Source organism: Hylobates moloch, unplaced genomic scaffold (assembly GCF_009828535.3).
Source record: "Hylobates moloch isolate HMO894 unplaced genomic scaffold, HMol_V3 SCAFFOLD_2, whole genome shotgun sequence".
In the NCBI taxonomy this organism is placed as follows: domain Eukaryota; kingdom Metazoa; phylum Chordata; class Mammalia; order Primates; family Hylobatidae; genus Hylobates; species Hylobates moloch.
The window spans coordinates 26827380-26848790 of record NW_026652277.1 but is presented as its reverse complement, the minus strand read 5'-3'; the positions used below and the strand labels follow the sequence as shown (position 1 = coordinate 26848790).

The window sequence follows — 21411 nt, the reverse complement described above, 5'->3', positions numbered from 1 at the left end:
CCCCTGCAGCGCCTCCTCTAGCTAGAAGGGAGCGGGAGGGGGCTCCGGGCGCCGCGCAGCAGACCTGCTCCGGCCGCGCGCCTCGCCGCTGTCCTCCGGGAGCGGCAGCAGTAGCCCGGGCGGCGAGGGCTGAGGGTTTCTCGAGACTGAGAGAGGCGCCTCCCATCGGCGCCCACCACCCCAACCTGTTCCTCGCGAGCCACTGCGCTGCGCCCCAGGACCCGCTGCCCAACATGGATTTTCTCCTGGCGCTGGTGCTGGTATCCTCGCTCTACCTGCAGGCGGCCGCCGAGTTCGACGGGAGGTGAGCTGGGCCCCGGGGCGCCCTCTCCTCCTTCCCGCGCTAATTTCACACTCACTGTCTTGGGTCACTTTTCCCCGCGGGGTTTCGCGGTCAGAGAGGTGTCTCCCCCATCCAGAAGTTGGGCCACCGCACAGCGTGGCGCGAGGAGAGCGGTCCAGCGGCTCCGAGTGCCCGCCCGAGGCGGAGAGGGCGCGCCCTTGCGAGTCTGGGACCCCAGTCGCGGCCCCCCGAGGGCGACTCGCCCCGGCTCGGGAATTAGGACTGAGGGAGAGGAGCGGCTGGAGCCCGGGATCTCGGCTCTGAGGGCGCGGTTTAGCCACCTACGCCGAGGTGACGCGCGGAACATCCCTTACCCGGGAAACTCCCGCGCCTGAACTAGACGGCTCTTCAGTGGGGAAGCTTCCAGGCGCCTGGAGGGAGGCCCGGCTCGGCTCGGGGCTCTTGGGGCCGCTCACACAGAGGGTGGGCGCGAGTCAGCGACTGGGCTACGGGGGAGATTTGTGGGCCTCCCCATTTGGTTTTCTTGAGGGAAGGAGACTCAAAATGAGGACCGGAGGGTGGGGGCTCCGTGAATGTCAGCATGAGTGTGTGGATGTGTGTGTGAGAGCGCACACACTGCGCCGCTCCTCAGACTCCGGCGAGCCTGACGGCGGCGTGCTGTGACAGGTTCCAACAACCTCGGGCCGCGTCTCCGCTGTCACTCAGCCGGTCCTCCCGCGCTCCGGGGCCGCTCCGGTGTGTGAGAGACACTGGGTCTGTCGGGAGGGTGTGCTCGGTCTCCCTCACGTCCAAGCAATTACAGACTAGGCTCCTCCCGGGTGCAGATGGCTGCTGCGAGAAGAGGTTTTACTCTGGCGCACACCGCCGCCGGGTCGCCTTCCTTCAGCGACCCCTGCCCCCACCCCTCCGTGTAGGTCCCTGCCTAGTCCTAAAGAAAGATGCCGCACCTGTTTTACCTGCAATCTTGGAACGAATCAATTCCACAATTGATTCGCTTTCTTGTACCCGGAGGCGAACGGAGGTGAACCAGTGGAGCGCCAAGAAAAAGCACAGCTCCTTGTTCACTACCTGGTCGGAGGAAATAGAAAGTTCGGGGTTATTTTGTATTTTGGGCCTGGGGGTAGAAATGGCAGGTAAAAGAAAAGGGGAATTGAAAAGATAAGGAGACTTTAAGAAAACGTGATAGCAGCCAGAGTCTAGACCTTTTTATTTTATTTTTAAAAGCAATTCTGTGCTCACATTTGGGTATGTTATGCATTTCTTGCACACATATTTGCAACAAGAAACCCATCACAAGATATGTATATGATGTGAATGCATATAGATAGCTTTTTGTAACTTTAAAAAGATGTCTAAAACAGCAAATTAAAATGTTGATACCCAGAGGAAAAAAGTCATTTAGGTGTGACTCTAAACAAGGAAACAATTTGGTAGATAATGTGTCAACGTGTAATCAGGTGGATAAATCTGTATCCTGAAATTACTTTCTTTAGGCATTATTTACATTAGAGAGGAAAATACTATGAATTGTTGATCTAAGCAAATTTCAAACCACAAGGATACTTGAGATATCAGCTACACTTTAAACTCTCTGGTTTTATTTAGACTTTTTTCTAGTATTTTTTTTGTTTGTTTTTTTGTTTCTGCCACAGTTTTGTCTCAAAAAGAGCTCTGTTACACTTGATTTTTGAGAAACCTTCTTTCTGCTCCTTCCCCCATCCACTTTTTATATGAGGCAGACATTTTTTCTGATTTGACATGTCTTATTTAATACTTTTCAGTTTATGGTGAATCAGTCAAACCTGGCTTTCACCCCAGTAACAGGTGTGGGTCTTTGAGGAATCTGTTTTATTTCAAGCTTCAGAAACTATCCTGTGAGTGGCAGCCTTGAGAATTGTTGGTGTTAGCTGGTGCTATTTGTAGTTAAGAAAGCATCTTTCTCTCCCCTTTTTTCTCCTACCCTTGTGTGTTGCAGGATGGGGTATTTAACTGTCTGAAATTTGACATTAGATCATAGCAGAACTATTTCTGTGAAGGGGTTTTAACCTTAAATTTCTGCAGCCATAAAAGAGTTTGTAGAAAATTGTTGGGTGTGGTTGACATTTTTTCTAAAGTAATAATAAAGAGGAAATTACCTTTCTTCTCAAAAGTGTCCTTATTTATTTTGAATCTTTTTTTTGGTAGGTGGCCCAGGCAAATAATGTCATCGATTGGCCTATGTCGTTATGGTGGGAGGATTGACTGCTGCTGGGGCTGGGCTCGCCAGTCTTGGGGACAGTGTCAGCGTGAGTATCAAGCCTGGGGACTTCAGTTCCCTGGGAGGTGTGGCTTTCCACTTGTTCATGGCTTCACCCCATATATCAGAGGGCTCATTACTGAGGGCTCATTACTTGGCCTCACAGGTCTGACTTGGGGATTTTCAGGTACAGTTCAGACTCCTTATTCTGCTTCTTTCCAACTTAAGCCACCTGTATTACGGCCCAGCTTTGTCATGCACAGAGAGCCACCTTAAATGTTTCTTTTAGCATTTTTCCCCCCAAATCCCCAAATCTGCAGCTCCTTCCTGTTTTTTCACCAGGTTTATTCCTTTTCTCTCTCTCTCTCTCTCTCTCACTCGCTCGCTCGCTCGCTCGCTCCAGGCTAGGAGATGGGGGTAAGATAATGAGTCTAGACCGTATTTACACAAAATAAACTCTGAACCTTAGAGTACTTATATAATCCTCACCATAGCTGTTGTGTAAAGTGGCCCATTTGTAAATCCTTTTTTGAAGTAGGGTTGTATTGACAGTGTTTTAAATGGACCACCCAGTATAATGAAACAAAGCCACTGAAACAACATTATTTGTAAGTTCTATAAGTAACCAACCTCATGTAATAAGTACCAAATCAGAAAACTGATTTTCACCTTTTCTATGACCACAAATGGATATTTTAATGGTAAAATTTGGAGCTACATCAAAAGAGTTTGAGAAATTTAGGAAATTTGTCCCCAGCATTTTATCGTGATCTTAAAATTGTGTCTCACTCCTACAGCAAAAAAATAGTCTTCAAATGATCAAGTACATTTCCAGAGCACCCTTAGAGTGCTTGGGGTGGGGGTAGGGGGCACTTCTGGTAAGATGATGGGAACTGAGTTGGGTTCTACGCTGGGATATATATTTTATTGCTAATGAGGAAGGGGCTTAGAGGAAGAGAGAAGGGTAGTTACGAAGGCTAGACTTGGCATTGGAGAAGCCTGCCTTAGAGATGGGTTGCTAGTGTGAGGAGTCAGGCAAATTTAAGTTCAGGAAAGTTAGGAGTTCCCTCTGCTATTTTAATTTTTGAGGATGCTCGCAATGTCTTCCTTAATTTTGTGAGAGGGACAGTGACAGTCACAGATTGACTCTAATTGCGCATAAAGACCACAATCTCTGGTTGGGAATAGAAAGGTAAAGGAAATGAATGTTTGCCTACCTGGTATGGAATTTGAGAACCAACAGACTCTAATAACCAAAATGTGAAGAAAGGACCCTTCTGTTGGCCCAACACACCTACACATAACCCTCCTGAATGAAAAATGAGTAGTTCTGTACCTACAGTCTCCGGCTGTGCAAATACTTCTGATACTATAGAAGACTAAATTCCACCAGGCACCATTCTTCTTTTTTGATCATCTTCCCTTAAAACAATATTGAATAGACTAACCAGTGAGTGCACAGCAGCTTTGCCTACTTCTTTTGTTTACTGGAAACTGGAGTTACCACCATCTCTCTTTAACAGAATGCCATTGACCCACTGTGCAAAGGGTCTAGCCAAGCAGCTCACACATAGCAGTTAGGCAAACATTCGTTTGCTTCACCTTTTATGTTTATACTTCCAAACTCAAAGTAGTTCCAAGGTTCTCTATGTTACAGTGAAATAAAATTCCTTTCAATTAAAAAGGCACAAATGGTTCTTTACTATTAACATTGACGTCAGCAACGTTGTAAAAATTAGCTCAAAGGTGAATGTTTCCTTCTTTGTATTTTATTTTTCCAGCATCTTAGATGGCCCAAATGTCTCTTGTCAGTTCAGAGTTCTGCCTGTCTTTGTTTTGATATAAACAGGTAGAGGAATGTGGGGCTGAGAAGTCAGCTCGAAGGGGCAGAACAAACCAAAAAGAGGCTGGTCAGATTGAATGAAATATCTCTGAAAACTCCTGATTATTTTAAAGAAAGGCTTTATGAAATTAAAAGTTTTGTCACTACGTTTGTCCAAGAAAATGCCTTGCTATTATATAACAATTCAATCTAATATGATTCCTTATAAAGATTCCAAAGAACTTCTAGCGAATTTAATGTGAAAAATGTTTTTGCCTTTTCGACCTTTAGATAACCATGTAGTTCTTTCCCATAAGGAAGGGCTATTCTCCCTTCCTCATCAGAGGTGCCCTGGTTCTCTTCTTCTCTGAATGATTCACTTTGGAATTTTCCTTCAAAACAGCATAGCAAAACAAAAACTATTCCTATTACTGCATAGATCTTCCCAACTTATCCCATAGAAGGTGTGTTTGTAGGTAGGGAAAGGTGGTGGTACCCTCGTTATATTATTTAACAGATCTTATGCCTTAGTACAGTGACCCTTTGGTGAGTGTTTATTCCATTTGGTTGACCATTTGTGAGATGTTTGATTTAATATTCATGTGAGTCAAATGTACGTATCTGTACAAAACATGCTGCCCTTCATTTTCACTTGCTATCTTCCTATCCATGGACTTGTTTGGAGAAACCAACTAATGTTGCAGGATGCTAAAGCCAGTAAAGCTCTCCTTCTGGCTCACTATGTCTAAGCAGAGCCAGATATAGCTGGGAAACTTTATATCCTTCCCTCTAGGACTGAGGAAGGAAGGATCAGAGATGCTACTCAAATGGGCATAGAAACTGTCCTGCTGCCTCCTGCCTGTACCACCCAACATTCCTGCCTGCTGGGGAAAGCATGACCCATTCCAGAAATAGGCAGGTTGTGTTTTTGTAGTTGTTTTGTAGGTCATACCCTTGGCTTTTTTTTTTTTTTTTTTTGATTCTTTGTTTTGTGTTCTTGACTCCGAAACATCTCTAGCATATTGAAAATTCAACATTTGATTTTCTAACTGTCGTGGGCTTTACTTTTATTGACTATTGATGTGGCTGTTTATTGTCAGGTGAAAATTTTTTAATATGTTCACACACTGATGATTGCATATTTACAGCACACAGCATCTTAAATCACTCAGAGGTTTGTCACAAAATGTGTGTTTCTTGCTCCGTAATTTTTTTGTCATCTTGATGGCATATTTTAATTATGTTGTTATTTCTCTCCTTCTACCAAGTGGAGACCTCTGTAATAAAGATTTTTCAGGGTTGTATATTTCATCTTTAAAAGCTGTGTATACTGTGGAAACAATTGTTAACCAAAAGCACTAGATAATTTAGGATAACTGAGTTCAAGTTCTGACTTTTGTACCTGAATAGCCATCTAACATTTCTCAGCTACAGTTTTCTTATTACACAAGCATATTTCCAAGGTATGTTGAAGCTCTAAACTGCATCTGAAAACTTCCTTAATGTAGAAAAACTATATAGGATCTAAATATTGTATTTTTGTATGGTTGTCCTTCTGTTTACTCGGAGATTTGACTGTATATGTGGCTCATGACAACAGCATTTTTGTTAAAAGCGTTTTATAGAAGTGTGAAGAAAAACTAAAAATACAACCAGTTCCAAGTTTTAACAAAACTATTCCGTTTGGCTGTCATTGAGCAACTTGTGGTTTCTGAAGGAAATGATGTGAATTAGGATGGTTTTGTATCATTTATCCTTAAGAACAGGGAAAATTGAGATGTTTTCTTATGTCTCCGCTGGAGATTTTGGAAAGATGTGAAACCTACACCTACAGCTTGACATTGCTTAGTTAGCTCTGAACCTCATTTCCTGCTGCCTCTTCCATGTAAAGTGAAAATTTTGGATTCTTATCGGCTTCAGATAAACTTACAAGTTAGTGAAACATAGGGACTGAGATATAGTAATTCATTCTGAAGCTATTTGGAGTGGTCAAATAATTTTAGTTAGATGATATATATTACTGGCTAATGATTATGGATATTGGAAATGATGAAAAATTATTGAAGTATTTCTTTCTGCATTTCAAATGAAAAGGCTATTAGTTTGAGCAGAGAATTTTGATTTAGTAAACAAAATATTTAAATTTCATGTTTCATTTCTTACTCCTATCTGGGTTCAGATACTCGGTCTTATAAGTGGAACATGATTTATTTTTGCTCCCTAAACTGGTTATTAACTTCCTGTCCATAATCACAAAACAATATAGATTATATATTTCTTTGATTATTTGGATTTTGAATACTCTCTTTAAAATAATCAAGAGAAAATTAGAGCTGTTAGAATGTTAGAATTTGTTTTGAAGGCCACACATAGTGTTCCCTTCACAGAGAGGTTATACTAGTAAATGCCTTTCTATTTGAGGTCAACAACTGACAACTTCCATTGAACATGAGTTAGTATTTTAAACGTAAAGCAGTTTTTATACCTGTATGCACCCAAGAAGTAACAGGGGCTCTCAAAAGGGGTGGGGATTGTACTGTTTACCTCTGTATTGAAGATTGCTAGCAGAATTCTGGGGCCAGCTTAGTGACGCGGAGTACACTTCATTGTCCTTAGTGTAGTAGCTTCCTCCGCTAATTTTGAGGTGAGAATGCAGAATCTGTTTTTTGTTTGTTTGTTTTTAGGTAGGAATAAAAGCAAGGCAATGAATAATTTTATGATTACTTGCAACACTAGAATCCACAAATCCTTAGGAAGTGAAGTTTTTGATTAAGATTATTTAACTGCCACTTTCCTTGAAAGTTTGTTTAAGAACATCACGTACCTTTGGGTAACTTCAAGTGGTCTTGGAATGCAGATTCCAAAGTAAGATCAGCGTTGAAGAATCTTGACCTTTTCAAACAGGTAATTTGTTAGTATGTGTAGTCTTCAAAGTTAAGTTTCAGAGAAATTGCTTTGCTCTTTTATTATTTTCCCTAATTAGAACTGATCGTTATGTAATACTATTAAGATCTACTAATGTCCTGAGATCCCTTCATAAGCTTAATCTGGCCAGGTCTTAACCTTTATGGATTAGAAATTTTAGTACTTCTTAAGCTAGAAGTCCAGGCCAAGTAAAGGGAAGCACTCTCCTCTCTGCCAGTTCAGCAACTAGATCTGTCCTCAAATACCTGCCACAGGGATATGCTGCTTGAAGTTGCCCACGCATATACACACTGGGACCAAGAAGGCACTTCTGGTGCCAGAAACAACACTGTGTTTGCTTTGTGGACATTTTTGATAAGCTTTCAAAAATGTAGGTGGCTTCTCCCTCACCTCCTGTGTGTAACTTCCAGCATTTCTTTTTGTTGCTTTTTATCTATAGAATTTATGTTCTTTGCATTTTGAGTTAGTTGAATCCACTGTATGCTTTCCAGATGATAATTAGTGAAGCTCAGTGATTGTATGCAGCGTCTTTCAGTGGGTAAGGGAAGATATTCATCACAGAGATGGGCCTTCATCACAGGGGAAATGGAAGGGCAAGGCAGAGGGATTCTGATGGCCTAACCCTCATTATTGCCCCCCACTGCCACATGCAGACACTCTTGTCCCTTTCCCATTGATTTTGTGCAGTGTTTTAAATTTTTCCACCAATCTTTGGAAAATATTAATTTATTCTGTAGGAGAAAATGTATTCATTTCCTTAAATATCCCTCCTCAGAGCAACAAGCATGATTAGTTTTTGGTATACTTTAAAAAATATTTTACCTACTTATGGGTAACTCGCAATAGATCTCTCCCCTATCACCCACTTGTTTTGTACAAACGAAAGCATACTATATACACTGCTTTGTATGCTGCTGCTTTTTCTTAACTGTACATGTTGAAAGGTTTTCTTTATAGACCTTCTTAATTTTTTATTTTCTTTTTTTGAGACAGGGTCTTGCTCTGTCGCCCAGGTTGGAGTGCAGTGGCATAGTCTTGGCTCACCGGAGCCCTTACCTCCTGGGCTCAAGCCATCCTCCCACCTTAGCCTCCTGAGTAGCTGGGACCACAGGTGTGAGCAACCACACCTGGATAATTTTTGTATTTTTTGTAGCGACTGGGTTTTGCCATGTTGCTCAGGCTGGTCTCAAGCTCTGAGCTCAACTGATATGCCCACCTCAGCCTCCCAAAGTGCTGGGATTATAAGCGTGAGCAATCTTGCCCAGCTGCCTCCTTACTTTTTTATGAACTCAGCATTCCATTGTATGGCTATACTGTAATTTATTAGCAAGTCTCTTACTGATGAACATTTTTGTTGATTCTAATCTTTTGCTAACACAAGCAATTCTAAAAAAACTTTGAACATATGTTAAAAATGTTATTTTGCGTGTTCTCAGTGTTTCTGCAAAATAAATTTTTATATGTGGTCAAATGGCAGGTACATTTGTAATTTTTATCAATTGCCCAATGGCTTCTTACTCAGTAGAGAAGATAGTTTAAGGGGAAAGACTGAATGGCAATGCCGACCCAAAGGCTCCAACAATCCCATATCCAGAGTCTAATCTTTCCTTGATTTTGGGATTCTCTGATCCCTTTTCTTTCCCAAGAAATCCCTCTGACAACTCAGTGAATGTCCATCTGCTCCCATCATCTGTTTCCCATCAGACCAGAGGCAATGGGCTGAAGCTAGGAGAATGGAGTGAGATGTGTCCATTTGCCAGGGTCTCCCAATGGCTTCCTGCCTATCATTTACTTGTAAGAAAGAGCCACGCATTCCTTTAGGAATTGCTTAATTCATTGATCTTTTATTATCTTTGTAGTTTAGCCATAATTTTTTTTTTCTTTTAGACGGGGTCTCACTCTGTTGCCCAGGCTGGAGTGCAGTGGCAGGATCTCAGCTCACTGCAACCTCCACCTCCTGGGTTCAAGCAACTCTGCCTCACTCTCAGTAGCTGGGATTACAGGTGTGCACCACCACACCTAGCTAATTTTTGTAATCAACTGATGGAGTTGATATCCAGAGACAAGATACAGAGACTTTGTATCTTGATTTTTAGTAGAGACAGAGTTTCATCGTGTTGGTCTGGCTGGTCTCGAACTCCTGACTTCAGGTAATCCACCCACCTTGGTCTCCCAAAGTGCTGGGATTACAGGCGTAAGACATCACGCCCAGCCATTAGCCATAATTTTTATACCTTTGTATATAGTATGCGTTTTTTTTTTTCTAGACTCATAACCTATTAAGGAGGAATCTGTAGAATTCTGAGATCTGAATACCATTTTGGGGACACCATTTATGATAAAAAGATTTTCAGGAAATATTAAGACATTTTTGTACCAAAATACTTTTTGTAGTGTCCTTAAAACCATAGGGGCATATATTTTCTATTAGTTATTCTAATGCTTATTCCAATTATATACTTAAATTGTCTCCTTTTAAAAAAGTAAGAAATGCATGATTAGGTGAAAAATTAAAAGACACATACTAAGAGCAAGACAGCAGTGAAGGTAAGTATTTCTAACTTTCCTGTTTTCCTGACACCTAGTTCCACCTTCCCACAGGCTACCACTCTTTCCTATTGATCCTTGCAGAGATTTCTTAACATTTTCAAAATTTCCCTTTTTCATAAATGATGGCATGAAGTACAAACGATTCTGTATCTTGATTTTTTTTCATGTAACACTACATTTTGGAAAGCAGTCTTCATCAGTTTATTTAAACCTGACTCATTCTTTTAAATGGCTATACAGTATGCCATTACATGAATGAATGTACTATAATTAATTTAAAAATCCCCTATTTATGTACCTTTGAGTGGTTTTCAATATTGTGTTTTTACATAACATGCTGCAATCAATATCTGCATATATCATCATCACTGATGTATACCTTTAGATATGGCGAACATATCTAAAGACATTTGATTTCTATATTAGTATAGTAATTGAAGAGCTTTCATTTTATTGCTACAAATTTTCTTATGTTAAATATGTAATGTAAAGGAGAGTAAATCATGGCTAATATTACAGAGTAGAAACCTTCTGTTCAGTCGTCTTCTATTTTTGATTCCTTAGAAGATACCTTAAAAGATAAATTAAATTGATTTCTTTATTTCTATTCGTTTATGCCCTATCTTGTTTGGGAAAGTATATAAAGTGGCTTCCAGGAATTCACACAATTAAAATAAGGAAATAGGGGCTACATGGAGGAAAATGGGATTAAAATAAAAATATTAGGAGGAGGGCTTTTCAGATGCAGATATGTAAGCCATAGGATCCTACATATGTCCTACAATTTGGCTATTAGCTTCTGGTAGCCAAAGGTAAAAGATGTTACTGCTGATTTAATTTGTGTTTTTTGTCAGGGAAAAAGCAAACAAGTTATTTGGGAGGAATTATGGTTTTCCTGCATGTAGTTCTGAAGGAAGACTTCACGTGGCCCTTTACAGAGTGGGAGTGAATGATGGAATGGAAGGGGCCACAGCAACATTCCTATCATGAAGCCAGTGGTGGTTTCTGAAAAGCTGTTTCATAGAAGATCTGTCAACATAAGATGAGGCCCTTACTCTAAAAGTACAGTTCACGGAAAGCTGTTCTATACATAGTTTAAGAAGCATTATGTACATAGCTTTCTGACAGTTCAGCTAGATCCAGCCCAGAATATCTAGCTGTGATGGGTGAACTGTGTAGGGCTTTGGATGGACAGCTCTGGATTAGACAAGATAGTTTCATGTTAGAATCACTAACAGCGTTCTGAAGTTTGCTGTATTATTTAACAGATTAAAGGCCAGTTCATTTTGTCTTTCTTTTTTAAGTCTATATATTTTGAAGATCAGTAATCAACTGATTTAGTTGATATCCAGAGACATTGTGAATAGAGCAGGGATAGGGCCCCGCCTAGGCTCCAGTATGAGGAGGATCTGCAAAGAAATTAGTAGGAGATTTTTTGATATCAATTTTGTATCCATTGGATAGCAATATATAAATTCACCACCATTTTGCTATATACTTATTCATTTCCATGCCAATTATGGCTTGGAATAAAGAGGAAAGGCTGTTCCCAGGCATCGTTTACCCTACTGATGCTGATACATGGATATGGGCCAGTGAGCCCAGGAACAACAGAATCCCTGACTGGTGCTTATTTCCCCAAAGTTCCTGATTGCTATAGGTGTTCCAGGGAGTCAAAGTAACCTCAACTGTTTTCTTAATTCACCTGGATTTATAAGGGCTGATTTATGTAAGTTGCTTAGACTTGAACAGACTCAAAGCAGAGTCTGTAGGAAATACTCTGCATATCAACATCCTGTACCCAAACCTAAGTCATCTTTTCACTGGAGTGTTCGGTAGGGCTGATTCTCATGTACTCTTGAAGCCCCAGGCAATAGAACCTGAAATCCTGATGCACATATACCCTAGGATAATTTCTCTCTCAAAAAAAGCAAATAGTGATTTTTAAAAAGATGACTCAATGCATATTCTGAGAGGGCAGCAATCCAGTAAGGGTCACATCTCCTTGGGAGGAACGAAGAGAAGGTCTTCAAATGCCTTTTCTGCAGAGACTAGCGTGAACCAAGAATCTACCTGTCTGAATTGTCACCGTATATCAACGTGGTGGCGAGCTGAGAAAGTTAGCATTGCCAGGGCCAAGGTTTTCTGTCTTCATGGGAACAAACAAATGATCAGTCCTCAAAGATAGTAAAATGTAGCCAAGATAATTTGGCTTGAAAAAAATTCAAAGTGATGTCAGTCACCAACTACAACCATAGAAAAATACTGGTAGCATATTGACGATGCATCCCTGAGAACATGCCAGGGCAAATTGGGGTGCAAAATACACCAGTTATTTAAAAATTGGTATGTTATAAGGTAAAGAATTCAATTAAGTAATATCAAATACAAATAAACTTTTTATTTTAATTCACTAAGACTTCTTTTTAAGTTTTCTGATTTTATTACTTAATTACTACTGATACATAATTAAAGAATTAGGGCCATAATAGAATCCCTAATAAAATTTCTAATAAAGCCAGAATGAAGGAGTATATAACAGGCCAGACATGATAAAGCATTATGATCTGTGGTAAAATAGTGACATCTATTTTTTCATTCTATATTATTTTATAAATTTTCTGAAGAATTTCAGTTTAAACAGCCTGCTGAAATACTGTTAAATCAACCTGTTATTCTTAACTCTGATGGGAGGAAAGAGATATGAATAATCAAAGTGATTTCTTAGCTTTAGAATATAGTTGTTGTTTTGGAGAACAAACTGCTTTATTCCAATTATATTTTATTAGGAGCCTTCATTTTCTGCCATACATTAGCTTTGGTAGATACTAGATGCAGGGGAGTGCAAATTTGAGAATAAGGATTTGGCATGGGTTATTTGCATGTTGAGAGTCAAGATTTAACTAAATTTTAAAACCAAACACTTCATTTGATCAATATATTTTTAACCATTCTGTAGATTAGTAGTATAAATTATCCAGAACTGACGTTACTTGCTATAACATCATCAGATCACAAGATTAGGGTTGCCTTTTGTAGATGTTATTCACTTACTCTGAAATGTTAGGAAATATGTCATCACATTTTAAATTTGTGGTAATATACACAAAAGGAAAACACAACTAGGAATTTTGGATTTATGCTTACTTTGCCAAAAACCATGTTGGTTTTCAAAAACCTTTAGCCTTTTTTTTTTTTTGAGACGGAGTCTTCCTCTGTCACCCAGGCTGTAGTGTAGTGGTGCAATCTCGGCTCACTGCAACCTCTGCCTCCTGGGTTTAAGCGATTCTCCTGCCTCAGTCTCCTGAGTAGCTGGGACTATAGGCGCCCACCACCACACTGACTAATTTTTTGTATTTTTAGCAGAGACAGGGTTTTACCATGTTAGCCAGGATGGTCTCGATCTTCTGACCTCGTGATCTGCCCGCCTCAGCCTCCCAAAGTGCTGGCATTACAGGTGTGAGCCACCGTGCCTGGACTAACCTTATTTTCATAAATCAAAGTTCTTAAATTCAGTTTCTAAGGAAAGCCCCTAAATGGTCAAAGGTGTGTGTTGCTGAATTTCAGAAACAAACTCCATGGATGGACTTTCCAGACATAAACTTCCCACCAAAATATTGTTCCAAAGTGTTTAGTGCCTCCTATTTTATTTTAGTGTTAAGATTTTGTGGGTACTTGGTAATTATCAGCAAAATATTTACATACCAACAAATAGCAAAGCCATTGATAATTAATAGAAAAACAAAATCACAGGTTATGTTTAGTTGTATTTTTTAGTGTATTTCAGTGTTTAGAGTTGATTTTATTTTGCATATACTAACTATGGTAATAGTTTCTACTGGATGGATTATTTCAAGTTTACATGATTATAGAAATATTTTATGATGTTTGACATAGATAATGGTGGTTTCAGGGTCGCTTGTCTCTTGGGTTGAGTTTTTACATCATTGAAGAATTAAAAGATTGTGTCTTGGTGTCTATGTATGGCCAAGAATTAAGACATTCTGATGTACAGTTTCATTTCCTAACTAAGGCAAAAGTGATTTTTGAAACAATTACTTTTTAGGAGAAAAGTATAAAATTATGAAGAAATAATGTGTAGGTTTGCTAAATGTTGTGTTCTTAAATCTCTTGTTGAGGTCTGATGAATTTTTTTATATCTTTAATAGTTCTAAAGTAGTGTACTGAAAGTTGGGATCATCCACGTTGCTACTTAACTTGTTGTCCATAGGGTCTATTGTCCTGGATGTTGGTGTTATAAATGTACAGAGTTAGGTAGTTTTCTGTGAAGAGTTTGCAGGCTAATATCAATGTTTTTGACAATGAAAAATATAGCATCAAAATTAAGGTTGGGGTATGGAGAACTTTCTAGACCTATTGCTTTTTCTAGCTGATGATTAAGGTTGACAGGCAGAAGTACATTGTGTCGTGGAGGACCTTTCCCTTTTATACATGTACCTGGCATTTATCACCTTTAACAAAGTGCATGTGTCACGCTGTGCTGCTTGCTTAAGGGGCTGTATGCCTCCAGTCTGAGTCACATAGTAACTGCATCAGCAGTCTTAGCCTGTAGCATTTTATTATTTCTTTTCAAAGTTTATACTTGGCCTAATATTTAGACATTTTATAATTCTTTACAGTAAATGAAACTATACATGAGAAGATGGGCATACCTTTGGATTAAAAAAAAAAAAAGGCTCAGTTCTTTTAAGTTTCTTATCCTTGATTTTCCTAACACTGTCCAAAGTTCAGGACTGGCTCCAAACCCATAAACCTGTGTTTAGCAAGCAAGAAACATAATCCCCAAATAGTTTAGTTTCTCTGGTTTATGAGTCACAATTTCATAAAATCATCAGAGTGCTTATTAATTCCAACCACATATAGTAAAGTAAAGAACCGCCAGATGAACTGAAGTAAGGGTTCTTAGGCAAGTTGCCGGAGAGAGTTCTAGAGTTCTAAGCTACCTGAGTAGCTTTGCTGAAATGTTGCTTGTATTTGCTACTGTGGCCATTTTATGATGGCCATAGAGCAACAGATTATCAAGAGAAAATGAGACAGATTTTTCAATATTATGTGCTATGAATGAATCCTATTTTAGTGAATCTTTTAATGGGGTTTATACCGCAAAAAAAAAAAAAATGTATGTAAGGCATTTATTTCTGGCAACTTTCATAAAAATTGTTGTGATGGTTGCATATAAAAGTTTCCTTATCCTTCAATAGAGAATAGTTCCCAGAAACTTCCTAGAAGTAATCTTTTCCAGATTTAACATTGCTTTGTCATAAAATGCAGTTTTGTGTAGTTTTAAAATGCAAATTAAAAAATATAGGACATTGGCTAAAATTTTATCTTGAAGTCAGGTATATATTGATACCATAAAACTTACTAGATCTATGTATTTCAAGGCTAATTTATGCCAAGTAGGAAAAATATGACCCAACCTTAAGATACTACAAGGATAAAATAGACTAGACAAAACTGTTTGGCTATTTGGTACTAATACAACTAATTAGAACATAATGATGTTTGCTATTCTTTATTAAGTTGTTTTACCTTTGCTTACAATAATTTAAAGTATTTTTCCTGATAAATTTGATGATTCAAAATTGGCAATTAAAGAATATTAAAGAAACGGTATCCTTTTATATTTTTTTCTTTCTCATATATAACCATAGTCATAACATGTGTGATCCAGAATGTAATATGCTATTTACACTTTGATTTCAGCTGTTTGCTTAGATTGTACCTCGTGTATTTTATTATTCTATTTAAGGAATGTGTCAACATCAAGATATGGTGAGTTCTTTTCAAAATAACAGTAGAAACCCGATCAATATGAAAAAAACAAAAGTCTAGCAAGCAAATGTAATTTGTGTCTTTAAAAATACATAGCAATCATTCTGGATCAATAGTTAAATTATTGCTTCAATTAAATCAAGTTGGACTTAGAATTTTTTCTTCTTATATTACCCAAAGGAAGGCCCCATTCACCTAATTTTAAATTATACAAATAAATATACAATTGTAAATTACAGTGGATATTTAATCCTTTAAAGGCATTAATTTAGAAAAGAAGAATAAAATTATCCCTTTTCTTACCTCTAAAATCTCTAGGTTGATCAAACACTGACCATTATTAGTACCATTTCAAGTTTCTTCCCTTTACTTTCATCAAACTGGGTTATTTATGTATGTTCAAGTGAAATGGCTGTGCTATCATGGTAATTCTTGTTGCTATTGACAACCAAAGCAGCCATGCAAGAAGAAAATGCTGTGGAAGGAAGAAAAAAAATTATATTTCCTCCCCAAAGTTGGAGAGAGAAGGGAACATACAGTATGTAAGAAACAGGTAAGTAAAAAATATATCAATTTTAAAACTATTAGCCTTTCTTACTAATTGATCAAAAGTTTAAATTTTTTCAGATGTGTTTTCCAACTCCAATTTAAATAAAAGGATACTGTCTCTAGGAATCAGAAATTAATATTCTGGAAATGAAAAATTGGATTTGAAAGTACAGCATCACAAAAGTCTGAAATATTTTAATTTAGAATTTGGACTATAGAAGAATAGCATAACTTCAGTTATTGGTTAATATTTTTGTTATGAAATGTTTTTTTATAACAAAATGGTGACTAAAATATTACTATTTTAAACATGTCCTAGATTTTTTTTTTGTTTCAGAAAAGCACTGAAAGTTGAATATGTGTAAGTCTCCGGGAATGTAACAAGTTGATAAATACCCAAGTCCAGCCTCCTTACAGAGAAAAGATCTGGAATTTCTTTTTTTGGACATTTGTTTTGCAGCTTTCTACGTCTTAAGGCAGAGAATAGCCAGGATAAGGTGCCAGCTCAAAGGTTAGATGAACATATTTCTTGAAATAATTTTGGCTAATCTATGTCTTGAAAGGCATACCTTCTAAATAATTTTACAAAGCTATAAACAAAACATTAGTTGTGTTTTTGAATTGCTTCTTTTTAGGAAAACTATATTTCTTAGAGATGTGCTTATTCTATACATAATTATAGTAAATTAATTTTAATTCCATTATTACATTAAACTTTTCCCTTTCAGTTGATAATTCCTTTCTTCTGTTTTATGAATCTAATAAATTGACCTCCATTCTAAGCTAAAGGACAGTTTATGTTTTTAATACTTAAGGAAGCAAATATAAAAACAAAATCCACCAAATGAAATTATTAACACCAGCCTATCATTAACCTGAGGGAATTGTATTTCATATTCATTAATTCTCCATGGAACAATTCAGGTAAGAAATATTTTTATTGTATGAAATATGTTAACAGTTATAATAGCACTTATGAGCATTTATGCTCTTGTTTTAGGTACAAAAAGGGTTCCTTGTTTAAGATAATTTTGGCAGTAAATAATGTCACTTATCACCCTATGACACTTTAGTGGAAAACTTTGGTGAAATATGTGGAATTGTAATGTTTAATTGAATTGATTCTAAGAAGACAATGTTCTTTTTGTTTGTTTGTTTGAAACAGAGTCTTGCTCTGTTGCCCAAGGTGGAGTGCACTGGTGTTATCGCGGCTCACTGCAAACTCCACCTCTTAGGTTCAAGTGATTCTCCAGCCTCAGGCTCCTGAGTAGCTGGGATTACAGGTGCCCACCACAATGCCCGGCTAATTTTTTATTTTTAGTAGAGATGGGGTTTTGCCATGCTGGCCAGGCTGGTCTTGAACTCCTGACCTCAGGTGATCCACCGGCCTCGACCTCCCAAAGTGCTGGGATTACAGGTGTGAGCCACTGCACCCAGCCTGACAATGTTCTTTAAACTGATTGAAGAAACTATCACGTCATGAAAAATGTTTTTAAGGCAGAATTTTAATAAAATATTTGGGAACAAAATTGATAGTACTAGAAATAAAAGTTCAGAAATTTCTTTGTTCAGGGAGACTTAAAGCATATGTATTTTAAAGTTACTAGCAGTTATAGGATTGACTAGTAGAGCTATGGCTTACATTAGGGAGGCAATGCCAAGGAAAGAGTAGAATGTGTGCTTGGCCACCAACATCTGAGTTCAGGAACTGTTCCTATGACTTACCACCTGTGAGAAACTAGATATTTTAACTTTTCTGAGCTGCAATGTTGTAATCTTTAAATCTAACTTTGCAAGATTCTTACTGGTTATAAGGAGGTGGCTTCCACAGTTCTTGACAGATGTTTGCTATTATTAGTGTGTGCTCAATATATACAATACAAATGGAGAACTCTGAGCCGAGTTTTACTAGGATCCATCTTAGGACAGATGGTACAGCACATTTTCAAATGGTTTTGTTTACCATAATCATCTTTTGGAAATAATCAATTGGAAGTAGAACAATTCTTCAGTTATTCACTTCTAAAATGAAAACTTTCATGGGATAGTTGTCTGTGCTTCTGAACCGTTTTTCCCATTTCTCTAATAATATCCATCCATAAACCTCCGAGTGGAACAGTTTTGGTTATCTAACAGTGTCTGCACTTGAGAAATGAATTGAAGGGAGATGGAATCGAATTGTGGAATGTGAGCATTTAGAGTTCCTGTGACTTATCTGATAATTATTTGAGAGCTTACTAGAGGTAAAGAGCTAAGTTAGGTGCTGGGAAGATAAACAAAGGTGAATAAAACCGGGACCCTTACTTTCAAGCAGCTCAATTTAGTAAGATGATTGGCTCTTATTCCTTCTATGATTCTTAAATAGGAAAAAGTTAGGGATAAAGATTTGAGGGAGTTCAGGGAAAGAATCATTTCCTGCTGAGGAGGATCAAGGAAGACTTCATGGACTCAATGGTATTCAGTTGATACTGATAATATATATATATATGTATATTATCAGTATACATAGTATATAGTATCAGTATATACTGATAGTGAGTGACATGAATGCCTAGAGCTTCATTTTACTGGGATGATATCTGCAGTAGTTGGTCCTGGATCATGCAGGTAATAGCTGGCTCTCTGTCTCCATTCTCTCTCTCTCTCTCTCTCTCTCTATATATATATATATAATATATATATAAATAATATAATATATAAAAATAATATATAAATAATATAATACGATATATAATATATATTATATAATTATGCATACATAATATAATATATATTATATATATAGAGAGAGAATAGAGACAGAGAGCCAGCTATTACCTGCATGATCCAGGACCAACTACTGCAGATATCATCCCAGTAAAATGAAGCTCTAGGCATTCATGTCACTCACTATCAGTATTGAGAGCCCACAGAGGAAGGCAACACTGGATAAGAGGCATGTTTTGGTATAGGATTCTGTGAGAGCATATCTTAAGGGGCAGTAGCCCAGACCAGCAGTGATGGAGTGGTGATGGCCCAGCTGAATCCCGAGGGATAAATCAGTCAAGTGAAGAGTATCCTGGGCACACAGAAAAATGCATTTAAAGCTCAGGAGCCAGAGGGAGGAGCACATTCCGAGAACTGTAAGAATCTCAACCCAGCATATGTGGGGTATATGTTTGAAGGGCATCTGATGAGAGATGCCATGGGAGAAGTGGGAAAGGGCTGACTCCTGGAAGGCTTTTGATATCATATTAAATACATTTGCCTTAATCACAAAGTTGTAGAGGAACACTATAAAGATTTTAAGCAGAGAAATTACATAATATTTTAGAGGATAGCTGGTGGTAATGGATCTGATCTAGCACTCAGGTGAATTTAGTTTTGCTTGGAGTGTTTTAACATTTTTTGAAATTCATGTAGTTGTCAGTGTCTCACAGGAGACATGGATATAAGGGTTGGTTCAAAAATCGGTAGGTCTGCATTGCTGCAACGAGTCTATCAGCTGGGGCCTCTTCAGTAACCGGCCCATTTGGAAGAAGTATGTGCCTCATTTCCCTATGGGGCTCATTTCCTTTACTGCAAATGCCTGGGACCTGTAGGAAGTCAACCTGGTGAGAAATTAGGCTTCATTTTAAGTAGTGGTGGTGGGAACAAAGCGAAGGAGAGGGATTGAAAGATACTAAAAAGAAAGGATGGAGAGGCACACAGTGTTAGGGCAGTGGTGGGGCACATGGGCTTGGCAGAAAGACTTGCTGCCACTACAAATTGTGTTTTTGAGAAACTTACCTAAACAGTCTGAGCTACAGCTTCTTTTTTGATAAAATGTAGATAATAGTCCTATCTAGTAGGACTTTTTATGAGGATCAAATGAGGAAACCCAAAGCATTTGACTCAGCAACTGGCTTATATTCACATTCACGTTCAGTAACATGGTGGCTGCAGTATTTGTAATGCTGGTTGTGAAAGGTGAAGAAGATGTAATCAAGATGACTCCCAAGTCTCTAGGACATCATTTGGTGAGCTAGAAAACACAGGAGAAGGTGCAGATAATGATTTCAATTTTGGATGTGTTCAGTTTGAAGTGCTTGTGAGACTTTGAAGTAGAGAGACTTGATATGTGCTTGGATTGCAGAGTGAGATCTGAACAGAACACAGGCTATGATTTTATTTCTTTCCACTATTCTCCTACTCAAACCTTCCTTTTCCTTCGTCAAGTTCAGTCAACATTGATTATTGCCACAACTATCTTCACGGAGGAACAGCTTTAAACAGTACAAGAAGAATGTGGGATAGGTAAAAATCTATGTTCCACATCTGCTGAAATGTTATAGTTTTAAGTTCTTGAAAAAAAATCTTTCCAGTTTACCGTTTTGGCCTACTGTTGTAAGCAACTAATAATTCAACATTTGTTTATATCAAGGGCTGAAAAAAAGTCATCCTCTACAAACATATTTTCCTTTTTTCCCTCTTTTGGTTGCCTTTTTTTGTTTTACATCACCACCACTCCTAACTCTAAGAAAATATTTGACTAAAAGTGAATCATTGTTAGTAGTGAATTCGTACTTTTTTTTTTTTTTTTTTTTTGAGGCATAGTCTCATTCTGTCACCTAGGCTGGAGTACAATGGTGTAATCTCAGCTCACTGCAGCCTCTGCCTGCCAGGTTCAATGGACTCTCCTGCCTCAGCCACCCAAGTGGCTAGGATTATAGGCATGCGCCAACACCCCCATATAATTTTTGTTTTTTTTTTTTTTAGTAGAGACAGGGTTTTGCCATATTGCCCAGGTTGGTCTTGAACTCCTGAGCTCAAGCAATCCACCTACCTTGGCCTTCCAAAGTACTGAGATTACAGGCGTGGGCCACTGTACCCAGCTAAGCACATTTATTTTTTAAGTTTATATTCTGTCCTAATACAATGTATTAAAAATAAGCCCTGCCTCTAGTACTAGCCTAAATGCCACTTTCTCTAGTCTGCTTTCCCGATTTTCACAGCAGGAAATCTTCTGTACTTCCTCTACATATAACACTCGCATGAAGCATATCTCACATTGCCCTACATTGTGATTATTTATGGATCTATATTATTCGTTCTGCTAGACTATTAGTTTCATGAAGGTGGGGATGGTGTCTTATACATCTTTACGCCAGTATAACAACTTCTGCAATGCCTCGTCCAGTTCAGTTCAGTACACTTTTGAAGGTGTAAGAGCTAGTCATTTCTATTTATTAATAAAAGGGATTTTAAAAA

General features: G+C 38.2%; 1 protein-coding gene across 2 annotated transcripts in view; it reads left to right on the top strand.

The window, feature by feature from the left end:
* The first annotated feature begins 220 nt into the window (after window positions 1-220).
* NPNT (nephronectin) overlaps window positions 221-21411 on the top strand; it is a 73920-nt gene continuing 52729 nt past the window's right edge. The window contains exons 1-3 of one of the 2 annotated variants that reach the window (XM_032172886.2): window positions 221-304; window positions 2489-2589; window positions 16643-16693. In XM_032172886.2, coding sequence (XP_032028777.1) covers window positions 234-304; window positions 2489-2589; window positions 16643-16693 — 223 coding nt within the window. In that variant the 5' untranslated portion in view covers window positions 221-233. The remainder of the gene's footprint in view (window positions 305-2488; window positions 2590-16642; window positions 16694-21411) is intronic. The other variant, XM_032172807.2, reaches the window with a different exon arrangement.